The sequence below is a fragment of the Stegostoma tigrinum genome, chromosome 45 (genome assembly GCF_030684315.1).
Source record: "Stegostoma tigrinum isolate sSteTig4 chromosome 45, sSteTig4.hap1, whole genome shotgun sequence".
NCBI lineage: Eukaryota > Metazoa > Chordata > Chondrichthyes > Orectolobiformes > Stegostomatidae > Stegostoma > Stegostoma tigrinum.
In genome coordinates this window covers 7,823,729-7,844,389 of record NC_081398.1, presented here as the reverse complement: position 1 = coordinate 7,844,389, position 20,661 = coordinate 7,823,729, and the positions used below count along the sequence as shown (strand labels likewise).

At 46.2% G+C, this 20,661-nt stretch overlaps 1 protein-coding gene across 2 annotated transcripts; it reads left to right on the top strand.

Annotated features, from left to right (window-relative positions):
• The first annotated feature begins 7,181 nt into the window (after positions 1-7,181).
• Positions 7,182-19,181, top strand: pop7 (POP7 homolog, ribonuclease P/MRP subunit). 2 transcript variants are annotated; one of them, XM_048524226.2, is made up of 2 exons: positions 7,182-7,416; positions 17,889-19,181. In XM_048524226.2, the coding sequence occupies exon 2, from the start codon at positions 17,894-17,896 to the stop codon at positions 18,305-18,307; it is 414 nt and encodes a 137-aa protein (XP_048380183.2). In that variant the 5' UTR covers positions 7,182-7,416; positions 17,889-17,893; the 3' UTR covers positions 18,308-19,181. The 2 variants fall into 2 exon arrangements, with proteins under 2 accessions (XP_048380183.2, XP_048380185.1); XM_048524228.2 differs by lacking the exon at positions 7,182-7,416 and adding an exon at positions 16,337-16,552 and having other exon boundaries at positions 17,889-19,180.
• The last annotated feature ends 1,480 nt before the right edge of the window (positions 19,182-20,661 follow it).

The following is a 20,661-nucleotide window of genomic DNA, read 5'->3' as shown; positions in this document are numbered from 1 at the left end:
TGTCAATGTCATCTCCAACGGCCCTGTGCATCTCTGGCACCTTGACCATCCGTACTTTGCTAGATGCAAGAACAGCCCAGGATGTAGCCAGCTAGGTGACCAAAGAGTGCACCATCCTTCCTCACCCCACCCGGAGGTTTGTAGAGGTCACAGGTTTGGCAAGGTTACCCTCATTTTACTATGTGGCTGGCTGCAGCACGTAGCACGAAGCCATGGTGGGCAAATAGTTTAGCTCAGTCAGCTGATTGACTTCCGGGTAGCTGTTCAGAGCTGACAACTGGCCTTAGTGCCACTGTGTGAAAAAAGAAACAAAACTATCAACTCTGAGTCCCTCTGCTGATGATTCAAATTGGACGTGTAGTGGACAGCGAAGAAGATTACCGCAGAGTACAAAGGGACCTTGATCAGATGGGCCAATGGACCAAGGAGTGGCAGATGGAGTTTAATTTAGATAAATGTGAGGTGCTGTGTTTTGGAAAGGCAAATCAGGGCAGGACTTATGCACTTACTGGTAAGGTCCTGGGGAGTGTTGCTGAGCAAATAGACCTTGGAGTGCAGGTTCATAGTTCCTTGAAAGTGACGGTGTAGGTGGACAGGGTAGTAAAGAAGGCGTTTGGTCTACTTGCCTTTATTGGCCACTGCATTGAGTATAGGAGTTGGCAGGTCATGTCGCGGCTGTGCGGGACATTAGTTTGGCCACTTTTTGAGTATTGCATGCAATTCTGGTCGCCCTCCTAGTGGAAGGATGTTGTGAAACTAGAAATAGTCCAGAAAAGATTTACAAGGATGTTGCTGGGTTGGAGGGCTAGAGCTGGAGGGAGAGGCTGAATAGGCTGGGGCTATTTTCCCGGAGCATCGGAGACTAGTGGTGACCCTATAGAGGTTTATAAAATCATGAGGGGCATGGATAGAGTAAATAGGCAAGGTCTTTTGCTGGGGTGGGCAAGTCCAAAACTAGCGGGCAGAAGTTAAGTTGAGAGAGTAAAGATATTAAAGGGAACTAAGGGGCAACTTTTTCACACAGAGGGTGGTGTGTGTATGGAATGAGCTGCCAGAGGAAGTGGTGGTCGCTGGTACAACATTTAAAAGGGATCTGGATGGGGACATGAATAGGAAGGGTTTAGAGGGATATGAGCCAAATGCTGGCAAATGGGACTAGATTTATATGGGAGATCTGGTCAGCATGGGTAATTTGGACTGAAGGGTCTGTTTCCGTGCTATACATCTCTATGACTCTCTTACTGTATTGTCATGTGAATTCTTACTGGAAGATATCTGAAGATGAATGTCTGTTGGAAAATACCTTTCAGCCCATCAGGTGCCATGCTGTCTTTCTGTAGAGCAAACCAGTCAGTCTCATTTCTGCCTGTTCTATCCCATAGCCCTGTAAGTTTATTTCCCATCCAGTCACTGTTCCTTCAGGATACTGGATCAAAATCCTGGAACTCCGTCCTCATCAGCATTTTGGATGCACCTACAACACATGGACTGCAGCAGTTCAAGAAGGCAGCTCAATGCCATCTTCTCCAGGGCAATTAGGGATGGGCACTAACCTTCAGTGATGCCTATTCCCCATGATTGAATTGTAATGAATTTCCCTTGGAGAAGGTGAGATAGTCTTGAAGACACGGAGTTTCTTGCTACAAAACAATGCTGATGCTGGAGATCTGAAATAAGAACAAGGAGAAAAGCAGAGTTAATATTTCAGGTATATAAGTGGTTTGCCAAGCCATTTCAGTTAAGAATTAAACGTATTGCTGTGGGTCTGGAGCCGCATGTAAGCCAGACTGGGTAAGGATGGAAGATGTCCTTCCCTCAAGGACACTAGTGAGCCAGATGGGATTTTATAACAAACAACATGATCATCATCTGTGATACTAGTTTCTTATTCCATATTTATTTAAACAGTTGAGTACGATGCCCCAGCAAGATGTGAATACATGTTATCAAGCTCATTTGGCTTTAGGATTAATAGTCCAGTGGCATACCCACTATGTTACACCAGGGCTGTCTTTGACACTGAATTTAAGTAAATAGAAAGGAATCCAACAAGTCTGACACATTAGAGGAACCTTTAAATTTCGTTAAAGCCCCAATTTGTTCACAGAAGTATAATGGGAAAGTATATCCAAAATTTTATATGTTCTGGAACAGCCTGAACAGATTAGAAGGTGAAAAATGTGGAATCATAGAATCCCTACAGTGTGGAAGCAGCCATTTGGCCCATCGAATCCACATTAACCCTCTGAAGAGCATCCCACCCAGATCCACCCCTTTACACTATTTCTGCATTTCCCACTGCCAATCCACTTAGCCTGTACATCCTTAGACACTGTGGGCAATTTAGCCTGGCCAGTCCACCTAATCTGCACATTTTTGGACTGTAGGAGGAAACCAGAGGAAACCCACGCAGACGTGGGGAAAAAAGTGCAAACTCCACACAGACAGTTGCCCGAAAGTGCAATTGAACTCATGTTGCTGGCGCTGGGAGGCACCAGTGCTAACCACCAAGCCACCATGCCACCCTAACTCCACAGGGAGTAAGTCTACTGTTTAAAGATGCACGCTAGGAGAAAACAGGGAACTAAGATCGCTGCCAGATGCTGGCTGACCTCTACCAGAGTCACCCAGGGTTTTCCAAGATGGAGATGCTGGCAAGAAGCTATGTCTGGTGGCCAGGGCTGGATGATGACATAGCTACATTGGTGGAGCAGTGTCCAGAGTGCCAACAAGGACAAAAATTGCCACCAGCAGCACACCATATGCATAGGAATGGCTGGCTAAACCCTGGACTCGGTTGTATATCAACTATTTCGGTCCTTTCTTCGGCTCAATGTTCCTGGTCATTGTGGGCACCCATCCAAAGTGGTTGGACATGCATAAAGTTCATTCAGCAAACTTGGGGATGATAATTGAGAAACTGCGAGCATCATTTGCGATACATGGAGTCCCAGAAGTATTGGTCACGGACAACGGGGTGTCACTCACTGGCAGGAAATCTGAACATATCCTGAAGTTCAGTGGCATTCGGCACACATGGACAGCTCCATAGCATCCATTGCCTAATGGCCTAGAGGAAAGAGCGGTCCAAACATTGAAGGCAGGCTTAAACAAGCAGCCTACAACGTCAGCTGATACCACACTGTCCCGGTTCCTATACAACTATAGGACAACCCCACATGCAACAGCAGGGATAGCTCCAGCAGAGTTGCTGATGTGGAGAAGACTCCCCACCAGGCTTGAACCTGATATTTCCAGACATAGGGGGCAGGGTGAAATGGCAGCAGGAACGTCAATGCTGGCCACATGCTGCCTCTAAGTGAGAGAGACAACTTCATTTACGGAATGAGGTTTGGTGTCAGAACCATGGAAATGGCCCTGTATGGGTACAAGGCGAGGTTGATGTGAGGTCAGGTCAAGTTTGTGTAGGCGTTATAGTCTTGAACAAACACGTGGATCACCTGAAAGCTGTTATCTTTTAAACAGGGCAGGAGCAAAACATACCTGGCTCCTCTGAACAGCCATAAGGCCTGGCAGAAACTGCAGGTTCTCCCCCTTTGTCTAGCGTTGAGGAAACCCCAGAGTTCGAAATAGAAGCAGCCTCAATACTTGCCACCAGAAGAAGAGATAGAGACTGTTCCGAGATGTCCCGGATTGAAGAGACGGGCCCTGGTCCGGTACATGCTGCCTGGGTCCAAGTCCAAGTCAGAGGAACCAGAGGAACATTGCAAGAGAAGCTGCAAGTGGCAGACCAGTCCTACATTCCTGGACTTGAGTTTTGTGTATGTGTGTGTGTGTGTGTGTGTGTGTGTGTGTGTGTGTGTGTGTGTGTGTGTGTGTGGGGCGGGGGGATGGGGTGCGGGGATGGTGGGGGAGGTGGGAGTGGTTGGGACCAAGTGGACCTCATTGACCAAGAGATCATTGATTGGCGTTGTTAACCTATAAAGCCTTGGCTGATTAAAATAACCAGGAGATTAGAATCTCCTCAGTTGAGGATTGACTGTGAATTAGTAAACAAGGGGTGACTTAGTGACAGGACCCAGTCTCTGAGCAGTTATTTCAGATTGGGAAGTATTGATTGATAAAGGGACTTAGGTGCCCTTGTATACCAGTCATTGAAGGCAAACATACAGGTGCCACAAGCACTTAGGAAGGCAAATGGTATGTTGACCTTCATTCACAATGGGCAGCACCATGGCTTCGTGGTTAGCACTGTTGCCTCACAGTACAGGAGACTAGGGTTCAATTCCACCCTCAGGCAACTGTCTGTGTAGAGTTTGTACCTTCTATCTGTGTCTGTTTGGGTTACTTCCAGGTGCTCTGGTTTCCTCCCACAGTCCAAAGATGTGCAGGTTAAGTGGATTGGCTGTGTTAAATTGCGCACAGTGTCCAGAGATGTGCAGGCTAGGTGAATTAGTCAATGGCAAACATGGAGTTACAGGGATTTGGTAGGGCATGTGGGTCTGAATGGGATGCTCTTTGGCAGGTTGGCATGGACTCAATAAGCTGAATGGCCGGCCTCCATATTGTAGGGATTCTATGATACAACAGATTGGAATCCAAAAGCAAGAATGTCTCACTGCAGCTGTACAGTGCTTGGGTGAGACCGTGCCTGGATTATTGTATGCAATTTTGGTCTCCTTACCTAATAAAGAATGTACTTACCATACAGGGAGTACAACAACGGTTCAACAGACTTGTTTTTTGAGAAGAGATTGGGATATTGTATTCTCTGGAGTTCAGAAGAACAAGAGACGATCTCATTAACACATATAAAATTCTGACAGGGCTGGATAGAATGGATACAGAGATGATGTTCCCCCTGACTAGGGGCTCCAGAACAAGGGGTCACAGACTCAGGATTCCAACTAGGCTATTTAAGATTGAAATGAGGAGAAATTTCTTCATTTAGAGGATGATGAACCTGTGGAATTCTGTGCCAAAAATTCTCTGAGCTAATTAGCCTACTCTTCCTCCTAGTTTCTGTGTTCCATGTGCTAATGTATTGTACGATGTAATACTGACATCAGTAGTCATGTGCTGTGGAGACTCTGAGAAAAGAGAAAGGGAGGAACCGCACTACAGAGCAGTATTTTCTACAACAGTATCCAGATAAAAATGCTTATTGGAACTCCAGAGAATTGGGCAATAGTCAGTCATAGATGAAGTAGAGACTGAAATGTAGCAAACTCAGAGTAGGGACAGTTTTGTCTCAGAGCAGTCTGTCCAAGCCGCACACCTGAAATTATCTCACAATTCCTTCACAGATGCTGGATAGACCCCTGAGATTCCCTCCCTAACAGCACTGTGGGAGTACCTACACCACATAGACTGTAGTCGCTCAAGAAAGCATCTCATCACCACCTTCTCCAGGGCAAATAGGGATGGGCCTCAAGTGCTGGTGTAGCTAGTAATGTCCTTATCTCATAAATGAATAGGATAAAAGTCTCAGGCACAATCAAATTTACAAAAAGTAGACTTATTTCACTGGTTTATGGGACAGGATTTTGAGAAGAGTTGCTTTCCTGTGGAAACTTTCAGAAACACCGGGCAAGTGCCTTACAGGTGCTCTCCAAGTACAGTCACTGTTGTAAAGTAAACACGGCAGCCAATGAATGCACAGCATGATCCCTAAAAAAGGAATCTAATAAAGGCTAGACAATACATTCTTCATGCTACTGACAGACATTGGTCAGCACACCAGGTATCACTCCTCTGCTGCTGTTCGAAATCATAGAATTCCCACAGTGTGAAGCAAGCCATTTGGTCTACCAAGTCCACACTGACCCTCCAAAAAGCATCCCACTCAGACTCACCTCCGTACCCTATCCCTGTATTTCCCATGGCTAATCCACCTAACCTGCACATCCCTGGACACCATGGGCAATTTAGTATGGCCAACCAACCTAACCTATACATCTTTGGACTGTGAGATGAAACCAGAACACCCAGAGGAAACCTGTGCAGACATGAGGATAACATGCAAACTTCACACAGACAGTCACCCAAAAATGGAGCCAAACCTGGGTCCCTGGCAGTGGGAGGCAGAAGAGCTAACCACTGAGCTACTATGCGGTCCACCATGCCCATGGGATCTTACACCTTATAGCATCTCAAAGTATGACCCCGACACCACCTAAATTGAAAGCAGGATGATTGTATTCAACATTTTAATAATTAATGTTTGCATTAAAGATAAACATGTATGAAAGCTTATGTTTTTAAACTATTGTATAAAATGTCAATTTTGGTACCTACTCGGCCTCGCTACTCAGTTCCACATAAGAGGAACACGTTACTAATGAGGAGTTCTGAACAGGGACCTCTTCTGAGCACTAACCCTTCCACTCCAACTCCCTAATTGCAACATGACCTCTCTTCCCCATTCACTGACTTTCCGATTGCAGTTCTCCTAGATTGATGTGACCTCATGATATGTGGTATCATGGTCACATCAAGGTACCCTCCCCTCCCAGTGAACTGGGACCGCAATGTGAGATGGGGTCCCCCAGGTTAGAACCAGCCTTGATCCCGGTTGTTTGTCTGGTGGGGCTGCGACACCCCACATGATGCCCATCTAAGACAGCAGCTGGGGCCTGAGTTTTCAATGTCTCAATCAAAAGAAATCACCACTAACATTGCAGCACTCCCTTGGAATCATACTGGGATGTCAGCCTTGATTTTTCATGGAATGTTGGGACCTTCAAGCTCCCGCTGAGACAAAGTGAAAAGTTTGAAAGCATGGAGAGTGTGACTGACTGGAACAATCTACATTGCCCGAATGTCCTCCATCTATATCGCCATGCTTGTGCAACCTATGGGGCCGATAAATGCAATCAGAATGAAGACAGAGTTGATGGATCGAATGGCTTGTTTTGCCCTTGTCACTGTTGCAAAATGAATTACGTCAGTTCTGTGAAGCCGAATCACCTCCAGAGAGCCGATTCCATCTGTGACTGGCAGGGATTCTTTCTTACACACTGCACAAGGCACTGCTTGGACTTAGATTTCAAGGCACAATCTCAAATCCTGGAGACCTTGTGGGTCTGTATTGAATCTGCAGCACACCCTAATGGCCCCCAGTGGTAGTGGATGCAAGTGAATGTGCACAACAAACATATTTCCAGCGCAGAAACGCCTCCGTTGTTTTAAAATAGAGACAGTAGGAACTGCCGATGCTGGAGAATCTGACATAACACGGTGTGAAGCTGGATTAACGCAGCAGGCCAAGCAGTATCAGAGGAGCAGGAAAGTTTGACGTTTCGGGTCGAGACCCTTCTTCAGAAATGTTTTAAAATACACATTCTTTCACAGGCATCACTGTTGTTGCTGCATACTTGTTGTCCTTGAACTGGGTGCCTTGCTACGCCATTTCAGTTGGTGCATGGGTCTGGAGTCACATGTAGGCCGGCAGAGGTAAAAATGGCAGATTTTCTTCCCTTAAGGATGTTGTGAACTAGTGGATTTTTTGACAACTGACGATAGCTGTCACAGTCATCATCAGTAAGGGTATCTTTATATCATAGAACATAGAACATAGAACAGTACAGCACAGAACAGGCCCTTCAGCCCACAATGTTGTGCCGACCATTGATCCTCATGTATGCACCCTCAAATTTCTGTGACCATATGCATGTCCAGCAGTCTCTTAAATGACCCCAATGACCTTGCTTCCACAACTGCTGCTGGCAACGCATTCCAAGCTCTCACAACTCTCTGTGTAAAGAACCAGCCTCTGACATCCGCTCTATACTTTCCACCACCCAGCTTAAAACTATGACCCCTCGTGTTAGCCGTTTCTTCCCTGGGAAATAGTCTCTCTGGCTATCAACTCTATCTATGCCTCTCATTATCTTGTATACCTCAATTAGGTCCCCTCTCCTCCTCCTTTTCTCCAATGAAAAGAGACCGAGCTCAGTCAACGTCTCTTCATAAGATAAGCCCTCCAGCCCAGGCAGCATCCTGGTAAACCTCCTCTGAACCCTCTCCAAAGCATCAACATCTTTCCTATAATAGGGCGACCAGAACTGGATGCAGTATTCCAAGTGCAGTCTAACCAAAGTTTTATAGAGCTGCAACAAGATCTCACGACTCTTAAACTCAGTCCCCCTGTTAATGAAAGCCAAAACACCATGCGCTTTCTAACAACCCTGTCTACTTGGGTGGCCATTTTAAGGGATCTATGTATCTGCACACCAAGATCCCTCTGTTCCTCCACACTGCCAAGAATCCTATCCTTAATCCTGTACTCAGCTTTCAAATTCGACCTTCCAAAATGCATCACCTCGCATTTATCCAGGTTGAACTCCATCTGCCACCTCTCAGCCCATCTCTGCATTCTGTCAATGTCCCGCTGCAGCCTACAACAGCCCTCTATACTGTCAATGACACCTCCAACATTCGTGTCATCTGCAAACTTGCTGACCCATCCTTCAATCCCCTCATCCAAGTCATTAATAAAAATTACAAACAGTAGAGGCCCAAAGACAGAGCCCTGTGGAACCCCACTCACCACTGACTTCCAGGCAGAATACTTTCCTTCTACTACCACTCGCTGTCTTCTGTTGGCCAGCCAATTCTGCATCCAAGCAGCTAAGTTCCCCTGTATCCCATTCCTCCTGACCTTCTGAATGAGCCTACCATGGGGAACCTTATCAAATGCCTTACTGAAGTCCATATACACCACATCCACAGCTCAACCCTCATCAACGTTTCTAGTCACATCCTCAAAGAACTCGATAAGGTTTGTGAAGCATGACCTACCCCTCACAAAGCCGTGTTGACTGTATTTGATCAAGCCATGCTCTTCCAGATGGTCATAAATCTTATCCCTCAGAATCCTTTCTAACACCTTGCAGACGACAGACGTGAGACTTACTCGTCTGTAATTGCTGGGGATTTCCCTATTTCCTTTCTTGAAGAGAGGAATTACATTTGCCTCTCTCCAGTCCTCAGGTACGACTCCAGTGGAGAGCAAGGATGCAAAGATCTTCGCAAGTGGCGAAGCAATTGCATTTCTCGCTTTCCAAAGCAGCCGAGGACAAATCTGGTCCGGGCCTGGCGACTTGTCAATCTTAATGTTTGACAAAATTTTCAGCACATCAGCTTCCTCTATCTCTATCCATTCCAGCATGCACACCTGCTCTTCAAAGGTTTCATTCACTACAAAGTTCGTTTCTTTCGTAAAGACAGAAGCAAAAAACTCATTTAGGGCTTCCCCTACCTCCTCAGACTCCACACACAAGTTCCCTATGCTATCCCTGATCGGCCCTACTCTTTCTTTGACCATTCTCTTATTCCTCACATAAGTGTAAAATGCCGTTGTGTTTTCCCGGATTCCTTCTGCCAAGCCTTTCTCGTGCCCCCTCCTGGCTCTCCTCAGACCATTTTTGAGCTCCTTCCTTGCCTGCGTGTAATCCTCTCTAGCTGAGCTTGACCCTAGCTTCCTCCACCTTATGCAAGCTACCTTCTTCCTTTTCACTAGAAGCTCCACCGGTCTCGTCATCCAAGGTTCCTTTATCTTACCCCTTCTTGCCTGTCTCAGAGGGACATATTTACTCATCACTCGCAACAACTGTTCCTTAAACAGTCTCCACATGTCTATAGTGCCCTTACCATGGAACAATTGCTCCCAGTCCATCCTTCCTAACTCATGTCTAATCTTTAACTTATCTTAGTTCCTCTTTCTGTGTCTCCTTCCAGCCCTGTGGTCATCCAGGGCACTGTCTTGCTCCTGCCCAGCACCGGCCTCTTCCCATTCTTCCCACAATGCCACTGGGACCCTTCCAGGGAAAATTCCAGGGAGGAGCTGGCCTTATCCTGCAATAATGAATTGAATTAAAATTCTTGCTATGTGGGATTTGAACTTTATCCATCAAAACATTAAACTTAAAGCTCTCCAGTAATGTTACCACTAGTCCATTACTCCTCACTCAGTCTACATCAGACCTCTGTCCCACATGAGTCTGCTCCCATAGATTCTCAACACACTCTATCAATGTACCTACATCTATACTTCTCCCTCATACCTAGGTTCCCCATAGCATCAACACTATTTGCTTCAGCTATGGGAGTGAATTCCATCTTCTCCCCACTGCCTGCATCAAGAGGTTTCTGTGGAATTCTTCCCCGGATTTAATAGTAACTGTCTTATATTGATGGCTTACCTACAAGCAGTAACACCTTCCTCACATCCACCCTGTCCACCCTCCCTTATCATTTTAAAGTCCCCAGTCGCTTTGCTAAAGATATGAAGGTGCCAGTGCTGGACTGGGATGGACACAGTCAGAAGTCATGCAACACCAGTTTATAGGCCAACAGGTTTATTTGAAATCACAAGCTTTTGGAGCACTGCTCCTTCGGCAGGTGACAGTGGAGCAGAGCTCCGAAAGCCTGTGATTTCAAATAAACCTGTTGGACTATAACCTAATGAGTGATAATGGGAACTGCAGATGCTGGAGAATCCAAGATAATGAAATGTGAGGCTGGATGAACACAGCAGGCCAAGCAGCATCTCAGGAGCACAAAAGCCGACGTTTCGGGCCTAGACCCTTCATCAGAGAGCTTTACGTTTCGGGCCTAGACCCTTCATCAGAGAGGGGGATAGGGTGAGGGTTCTGGAATAAATAGGGAGAGAGGGGGAGGCGGACCGAAGATGGAGAGAAAAGAAGATAGGTGGAGAGGAGAGTATAGGTGGGGAGGTAGGGAGGGGATTGGTCAGGCCAGGGAAGACGGACAGGTCAAGGAGGTGGGATGAGGTTAGTAGGTAGGAGATGGAGGTGCGGCTTGGGGTGGGAGGAAGGGATGGGTGAGAGGAAGAACAGGTTAGGGAAGCAGAGACAGGTTGGACTGGTTTTGAGATGCAGTGGGTGGAGGGGAAGAGCTGGGCTGGTTGTGTGGTGCAGTGGGGGGAGGGGACGAACTGGGCTGGTTTTGTGCTCCTGAGATGCTGCTGGGCCTGCTGTGTTCATCCAGCCTCACATTTCATTATCTTGGACTATAACCTAACATTGTCTGGCTTCTGGCTTTCCTAAAGAAAAGAGGCCCTAGTTTTCCTGTACTCTATGGTAGCTGTAACCTCTCCTTTTGGACATCATCTTTGCAAATCTGTCCATAGAGTCATACAGCACGGAAACAGACCCTTTGATCCAACCAGTACATGTTGACTATGATACGAAACTAAACTACCCCACCTGCCTGCTCTTGGCCCGTATCCCTCCAAACATTTCTCATTCATGTACTTACCTGAATATACTTCAAATGTTATAACTGTACCCACATCCACCACTCCCTCAGGAAGTTCATTCCTCACCATTCATGATAAAGAAACCCTCTTGACTGCATCACCACTTTGACATCCACTCCCTCCAACACAAACACATAGTAGCAGCCTGGTGTACTATCTACAAATTGCACTGCTGAAAATCACCAAAGTTCCTTTGACAGCGCCTTCCAAATCCACCACCTCTTCCATCTAGAAAGACAAGGACTACAGATATACGGGAATATGGCAACCTGTAAGTTCCCCTCAAAGCCGCTCACCATCCAGATTTGGAAATATATTGATTGCTCCTTTACTGTTGCTGAATCGAAATTCTGAAATGCCCTACTGGACGGCGCTGAGGTGTGTGCCTACACCCCAAACATTTCAGCAGTTCAAGAAGGCAGCTCATCACCACCTTCTGAAGGAGGATGGGCAATAAATTCTGGCCTCACCAGTGATTGCCACGTCCCATGACTGAATAAAAATAAAATTGAGCAAGTGAGACAGGAGGTGTCCTGGTCTGGACCCATGTTTACGGATGCCATGGAGCCATGTGGGGGGAATGATAAGAATGTGACCAAGATTCTGAAAGACAAGGGCATGGAAGATCAAAAGACAGCAGATCCAATATATGGTCTGTCAGTCAGTGCCTAAGGAAGAGGAAGATTATGAGTGAAGGCTCAGAGAAGATGAGTAGTTTCAAAGGATGAGTGGTGGCAGAATATGCAAAAATCGCAAAGGTAATTTAGCAATGAATGAGCTATGGTCAGAATAATTGGAGGGCAGTCAATAGAATGTTATGTGATAGAAATGGTTCATTGAAACTGAAAGGAAGGAACTGCATAACAGGTGTGAAACTGGCGTTGCTATGACTTGGGCCACATGCAAAGAAAGGAACAGCAAATAGACACGAATGATAACCGGATTCTGAGATAGAATTGGTCGGGTTGGGGGGGGGGTGGTGTGGGGTGAGTAACAAGAAAAGACAAGATGAGGAGCCAATGCATAGGGTCTTCACTGAAGGCTCTGGGAACACTGAAAAATGTGGCAGAGAATAGACTGAAAAGGAGTGGTGAAGAGAGGGAAGAAATACGAACAAAGAGACTGATGGAGATGAAAGAGGGGGAAGAGGAAAATGGACACCTGATTTAAGATGCAGCAATGAGATAAGAGTCTTTACAGCAGAATTGGAAGAGTGAGTGTGACAGAGGAGGTGGATCAACCAGCATCGTGATGATCACAACTAAAACAGGGCGAAGACAAATAACATCCTCACACCCCACTTCCTTTAAAGACTCCATCTCATTCTCTCTGGTCTTCCATCTCTGTCACATATGTTCAGATGAGGCCAACTTCAACAAGGGAGCCTTTGAAATATCCACCTTCCTCCTCTGCTGAGGATTCCCCACCTCTATTGTCAACAGGACCCTCAACCGGGTCCGACCCATCTCCCGTACTTCCCCCCCTCACCCCTTCTCTTCCCTCTTGCAACAGCGATAAGGTTACCCTTCTCCTTACCTACCATCCCACCACCATCCAGATCCAGAAGATCATCAGATGCCATTTCCACCTCCTCCAGAGAGATGCCACCTCCAGACACATATTCCCCTCCCCTCCCTTGTCTGCCATCCGCAGGGACCATTCCCTCCAGGACACCCTGGTCCACACTTGCTTCACCCCCAACACCTCCCCACAGCCCTGTGGCACCTTCCCCTGTAACCAGCGAATATGTAACACCTGAGGTAATGGGGACTGCAGATGCTGGAGATTCCAAGATAATAAAATGTGAGGCTGGATGAACACAGCACACAGTGTGGTCTCCTTTACATTGGGGAAATGAAGCGTAGACTTGGTGAATGCTTCGCAGAACATCTACTTTTTGTTCAGAAAAAGACCCTGCCTGCCACTTTAATGCACCACCCTGCTCCCTGGCAACATCTCTGTCTCTGGCTTGCTGCAGTGTTCCAGTGAAGCCCAACGCAAGCTGGAAGAACAACACCTCATTTTCTGCTTGGAGACCCTACAGCCTTCCGGACTCAATATTGAGTTCAATAATTTTTGGGCCTAAACTCTCCCATGTCCAGCCCCCTGCCTCCCACACCAGGCCTTGTTACCACGGCCTGCCGTTACACAGCCGCTGATAATAAAATGTGAGGCTGGATGAACAGAGCACGCCAAGCAGCATCTCAGGAGCACAAAAGCTGATGTTTCGGGCCTAGACCCTTCATCAGAGATGATCTCTGATGAAGGGTCTAGGCCCGAAACGTCAGCTTTTGTGCTCCTGAGATGCTGCTTGGCCTGCTGTGTTCATCCAGCCTCACATTTTATTAATATGTAACACCTGCCTACTTACCTCCTCCCTCCCCAATATCCAAGGGCCCAAACACTTCACCTGCACTTCCCAGAATCTAGCCTACTGCATTCGCTGCTCACAGTGTGGTCTCCTTTACATTGGGGAAATGAAGCGTAGACTTGGTGAATGCTTCGCAGAACATCTACTTTTTGTTCAGAAAAAGACCCTGCCTGCCACTTTAATGCACCACCCTGCTCCCTGGCAACATCTCTGTCTCTGGCTTGCTGCAGTGTTCCAGTGAAGCCCAACGCAAGCTGGAAGAACAACACCTCATTTTCTGCTTGGAGACCCTACAGCCCTCTGGACTCAATATTGAGTTCAATAATTTTTGGGCCTAAACTCTCCCATGTCCAGCCCCCTGCCTCCCACACCAGGCCTTGTTACCACGGCCTGCCGTTACACAGCCGCTGATAATAAAATGTGAGGCTGGATGAACAGAGCAGGCTAAGCAGCATCTCAGGAGCACAAAAGCTGATGTTTCGGGCCTAGACCCTTCATCAGAGATGAAGGGTCTAGGCCCGAAACGTCAGCTTTTGTGCTCCTGAGATGCTGCTGGGCCTGCTGTGTTCATCCGGCCTCACATTTCATTATCTTGGAATTCTCCAGCATCTGCAGTTCCCATTATCTCCATTACACAGCCGCTGTTGTTAGTCACTAACAGTCCCCATTAGCAACTATTCACTCTTCCAGCCTGATCGTTAGCAACTCCTTTGTCAGTCCAACTGTCTTTCTCTCTCTTTGGGCTCTATCCTATCATTTACTCCCTACCCCACCCACGTCCTTATTTTATGCATATAAACTGACGTTTTCCCAGCCACCATCAGTTCTGAGGAAGGGTCACCGGACCCGAAACGTTAACTCTGTTTTTTCCTTCACAGATGCTGCCAGACCAGCAAATTTGTTTTTGAAGCCAAACAAATACGTTTGAGGATAACTATTGACCAGAATATGCGAGGTAACTCGAATAGAGTCAGAAAATTCTGGAAATGCTCAGCAACTGTGGGGAGAAAGAAAATGAGTTACTGCTTCAGGTCCAACAGTATTACGTCAGATTTCCAGAATTCGCTGTATTTTACCTTCACAGTGAGGGCAACTCCCATATGCTACTTCCAAATATTCCATGAGAATTTTACATCCGCCTGAACAGGCAAAAGGGACCTTAGACAAATGTCATATGTGAAAGCCAGCACCTCAGACAACACAGCACTGCAACAGCAGTATAAGATTTATTGTGATCAACCTCTGGGATGCACCTTTAAAGATGCAACAAATTAAATAAAAAACAAATCGGATTTTGACATGGTAAATCAGTTCACTAGAATCACACTGTACGGATGACCACTCTTCCCATTGAGCTTGTGCTGGCATTTTGTAAAAGATATCCAATTAATCCCAATTAAAAACCAAAAGAACTGCAAATGCTGTTAATCAGAGACAAAAATAGGAATTGCTGGTAAAGCTCATTAGGTCTGGCAGCATCTGTGGAGAGAAATCAGCCCAAAACGTTAACTCTGGTTAACTCTCCACAGGTGCTGCAAGACCTGCTGAGCTTTTCCAGCAATTTCTATTTTAATCCCAGGAATATATTTGTTGCCAGCATGATACATGTGCAAGTGCATTGTAGCTGCTTTGCGATGTGTGAGAGTTTGCACACATACAGAATGGCATCTTTGGGTACATGCCAGATGGGTGGCCAGGTTGGCGTTGTCAAGTCACTCCTTTCTTCAGTTCATATTGTTCACTGGGTCAAATCCTATTACAGTTCTGAGGAAGGGTCACTGGACCCAAAACGTTAACTCTGTTTTCTTCTCCACTGATGCTGCCAGACCTGCTGAGCTTTTCCAGCAACTTTGTTTTTTTTCCTATTATTCCTTCACTAGCAGCACTGTGGGTGTCCCTACATCACCTGGACTGCAGTGGTTGAAGAAAACAGCTCAACAGCACCTTCTCAAGGGAATTAGCAATGCTCACTAAGTGCTAGTGATGCCAACATCCTAAGAATTAAACTTGAGGAAAAGTATGCTGACAAGGGAAGTGAATGGAGATTAGTAAAGATGGCTACAGTCATTTGGAGGAGTGAGGGTTTTGGTGCAATGGAACATCAGGGTAAGCGACAGAGTTTTTGAATGGCGTTTGGTTGACAGGAAGTGTATGAAGAATTTGGAGCTGGGGTACAAAAGTTTTACAGAGCAGTGAGAGGAATGTGTGACAATGCAATGGAGGTGAAAGCAGGCACCAAATGACCAAAGACCTAGACTTAGTCGAGGAGATAGTAGGAACTGCCGATGCTGGAGAATCTGAGATAACAGGGTGTGGAGCTGGATGAACACATCAGGCCAAGCAGCATCAGAGGAGCAGGAAAGCTGACGTTTCGGGTCTAGACCCTTCTTCAGAAATAGTCAGCTTTCCTGCTCCTCTGATGCTGCTTAGCCTGCTGTGTTCATCCAGCTCTACACCTTGTTATCTTAGTCAAGAGGAGGTCTGTTGAAAGATTTGAATAGCCGGTTTGGGGAAGACTCCGATACAATGAGACATCAGCCACCCTGTGCCCACTTATTTGGTCTCTGGCCATTTGAATAATGGGCGCTGGGGAAATACAAGTTGTCGTTGTAAAGCTCTGTAGGGGGTGTTGTTGCGGGAGGTCGAGTTCAGTGGGAAGCGTGGTACACTCTTGCGGCATGTATGACATTCGTTGACGCAGGGTGTTGGAGGGCGGGCCTGGCTGCCATGTTGTTGAGGTCTTCCAGGCGCATGTCCGTTTGTGAGCAGCAGGCTGGAGGTTTTGTGGGGTACGGGGTTTAGAGCTCTAGCTTCCGGTCTGTGTTTCGCCGGGGGGTGCCTAGGCCCAGAGAACTTCCCCACCTCCTCGGGCCTGACTGTCAGTCCGTGCTGAACGTCAGCTGTTTGACTCAAGGAGGCGTCACTGTTCCGACGTGGTGAGTGCGGCTATTTAACTCTGGGAGGCATCGCTGTACCCAAGGTGCTGAGGGCTGACTGTTTGGCTGTAGGAGGCATCACTATTCCTGGGTGTTGAGAGCTGGCTGTTTGGCCCTAGGAGGCATCATCATTCTGAGATGCTGATTGGCAGCTATTTGACCCCAGGTGGTATCGCTGTTCTTGAGTGGGGAGCACTGGCTGTTTGACTCCAGAGGTCCTCACCATTCTCGGATGGTGAATCTCAGCTTTTCATAAGTGGAGAGTACTCACAGTCCAGGATGATGAGTGCCAGCTGTTTGGCCTGAGAATGTGTCATGATCTGGTCTGGCAGATCAGGTTAATTGACCGTTGGAGGCATATTCCAGGGTGTTGAGTTCCAGCTGTTTGGTCCTAGATGGTATCACCATTCTAGGTGCGCCTTGCAAGGCTGGACAAACAGGAGAATTCCTTGTTTGCCTTCTGCCTCCTATCTAGAGGGGCTGAGGGCTTTAGCTCTCCCACTAACCCACACAGCTATCTCAGTTCGTGAGAAAGCCAAATATTAGACTTTGGTGTTTTCACTCAATAACACATCAGCACCTTCACCATTAAATTATTCTTTGGTCTGGCATACTCCAGGATATTCTTAAATACTTTTGTCAGGTTTACTTTTCTTGATCCTTTCAAAAATATAAGCATTGCTGGCAAAGCCCACCATTTATTGCCCTTGAACTGGCTTGCTTGGCTGTTTCAGAGAATAATTAAGAGTCAGCCACATTGCATAGGTCCAGAGTAAGTCAACTGGGTAACAATTTCAGATATCCTTCACTAAAGGTAATTAATATCAGTGAATCAGATGGAATGTTATTGAGTTTTATACAACATGGAAACGGATCCTTTGATCCAATCAGTTCATGTTGACCATAATCCTGAACTAAATAGTTCCACCTGCCTGTGCTTGGCCCATATCCCTCCAAATGTTTCTGATTCATGTATTTATCTAAATGTCTTTTAAATGTAGTAACTGTACCCACATGCTTCACTTCCCTGGAAGTGCAGTCCACACACGAACTACTGTGTTTAAAAAAAATTGCCGCTCATTATCTTTCTTAAGTTCTATTCTGACAATTGATGAGTGTTCATGATTGCCATCACTGGGCATAGTTATAGATTCCAGATTTATTAGCTTGAATTTAAATTGGATTAGATGCTAATGGTGTGATTTGTCACCTGTGCCTGGGGCATTAGCTTGGCCTCTAGGATTGCTAGTCCAGCAACATTACCGCCAAACCACCATCTCCTCATTGTACAGTATCATTCAATCTCTCTCCTCTTCTTACCTTTGCACCCCTCCAGTGAGCATGGCTGAAAACCAACCCATGGCACCAGTATCAGAGGGGGGGATGGACATGGATCAGGTGGAATATACGCTGCGTAAGAGGCTGCCACGCAAACTCCCGAAACGCAAGAACGACATCTACGTCAACATGAAGACGGACTTCAAGGCGCAGCTGGCCCGCTGTCAGAAGATGCTGGACAGTGGCTGCTTCAGTGAGATCTGCATCCACGGCCTGGGGCTCGCCATCAACCGTGCCATCAACATCGCCCTGCAGCTTCAAGGGGGCAGCTTTGGGAGTCTGCAGATTGCGGCCAACACCTCGACCGTCGAGCTGGTGGATGACCTGGAGCCGGAACTGGATGAGGGCGAGCCCCTCACCCGCACCAGAAACAACTCTGCCATTCACATCAAGGTCTTCCACACGCTCCCTAAGTAGCAGGCAGTGGCTCTGTGTGTTTACAATAGGTGGGGGATTGTGACAAATATCTCTGGAGAAACTCGCTAGTGTATTCAAAACCATCAAAATATATCCTGGATGCTAAGCAAAGGACTGTTCTTCTTATTTGCAATGTTTTTGGATAAAATAATTTGGAGTGAAATTAATTCAAGTTATGAATTCAGTACATGTGCAGTGATTTTGTTTGAATTGTGTGTAGAAGGTATTATGACCACAATCTCACCATGGAAACAGGAGGAACTGTTATGCTGAAGGGCATTTACCAAGCTTGTAATCACTCCCAAGTATTTATTTTAAACTCTTATTTATTGGACTAGTGGAAAATTGCTCCTATGTCTCCCATTTATTCATGTGTTACTTCTCGACTCTCAGGTAGAGCCTTTGCATTTCCTGTACCTGCCAATGTATTTCCATTGGCTCTTCAGTCCCCATGTCTGAATGTTTGTCCTAGCTTTGCTCCAGAGCGAAACTGACACCCCACTGCGGTACTGTGGGCGACCCACATTGCTATAGGTCCTGCAGCTTTCACAAGGTGTGAAACAGAGGTCCCCTTCGAGCTGATGTTTAAAAATCCCAGGGATATTATTTGAACAGGAGTGCTGTGTAGCAGGGAGGTGGGGGAAGAGTAGTCCTGGGCCTCTCTGAATCAACAATTACCACTCAATGCCACTGAAGCGGATAATGCTGTCATCATGTTGCTGTCTGTGGGAGCTTTCTGTGCACTACTTATGTGTCATAAATTACAAACAAGACTAACTGGCTGTAAAGCACTTTTAGGATATTCTATGCTTGTGATGTTGTATATCTCCTTAGTGCTCTGGATATAAAGCAAGTTTGGACATTTGTGGCTCTCATTGTTCTGTGTTTCTAATAAGTGCAGTTGAGGCAATTCATGTAAGTACTCAAGCCTGCCCTCACTCGAACCACCCCTTTGCAAAGGTGTTGCAAGCTCATGATGACAATGCACAACAGTCTTGGGTAATGATTATATTGTTTTCAGTTTGCACAGAATTGTAGAGTGACCAACCAGGAATATTTAAGGCCTATAGAAATGAGAACAAGATTAGGCCATCTGGTCCCTTCAGCCTGCTCTATCATTCAGTAGGATCATGGCTGATCTGACATTCCTCGTGTTCACTTTCCTGGCTTTTCCCTACTGATCAAGAATGTCTCCCTCTTTCAACTTTAAATATACACAAGGACTATGCACCCACTGCTGTCTGTGGTAAGGAGCTCCAAATACTCTCAACACTTTGAGAGAAGAAATTCCTCCTCATTTCAAGTCTTAAATTGGTGCCCCTTTATTTTAAGATTGTGTCTTGTGGTGCTAGACTCTCCCAAGAGGGGAAACATCCTCTCAGTATTTAACCTATCAAACCCCTTAAGAATCCTACATATTTCACTGAGATTCCCTCTCATTCTTCTAAACTCCAGTGAGTAAACAAAAGTGGGAAGCAAGTGACTGCTTCTTTTGTCTGAGGTACGGTTTCCTGATTGCGTGGCCATTGAATACTGCCCAGACTACATACAGAGTAAAGCTCTCTCTGCATCATATCTGTCTCACTCCTGGAACTGCTGCAGCTCAGAATTCGATACACAGTAAAGCTTCTCTAACATTATCCCCACGGGGTAGATACACAATAAACCTCCATCTATCTTTTAAACTGAAAGTAAAGCTGCCTCAACCTTGGAGAATTGTTTCACTTTGAATTTACAGCCACCATTTCCGGAAATACTTCAACGCAGTCATAAATACAAAGTCTTGGCTACACTCAGCCTGTGTGACAGTATCCATGGAGAGTGGAACAGAGTCGACCTCTAACTTATTCAGAATTTCACTCTTCATGGTATTGTGCCCTTCAGTTCCATTGTCAGGGTGCTGAGGTGAGTTAAGCTTGTCCTGTTTAATAAATGTACACGAGGTGGCAATGTGTAATGTGTACAGTGATTGTGACAGCAGTCAATGGACACTGCTTGGCTTTGGAACTCTGATTCACATAACATGGTAACAGACCCTTTGGTCTAACTGATTCATACCAACCACGTTCCCAAGCTAGTCTTGCTTGCCTGCATTTAATCATGTCTCTCCAAACCTTTCCTATTTGTGAACCCAACCAAACATCTTTTAAATGTTGGAACTGTTCCTGCATTCACCACTTCCTTCAATTTGTTTTGTTGTTGTCACGTATCTAAGTACAGAGAAAAGCTTATGTTTTGCAAGCAGTACAGGCAGGCTATAGGATGCCTAGAGTGCGACATACAAGGTTACACTGCACACAATGAGCACAAAGCAAGATCAACATTAGATTTGAAATTAAGAGGTCCATTCAGCA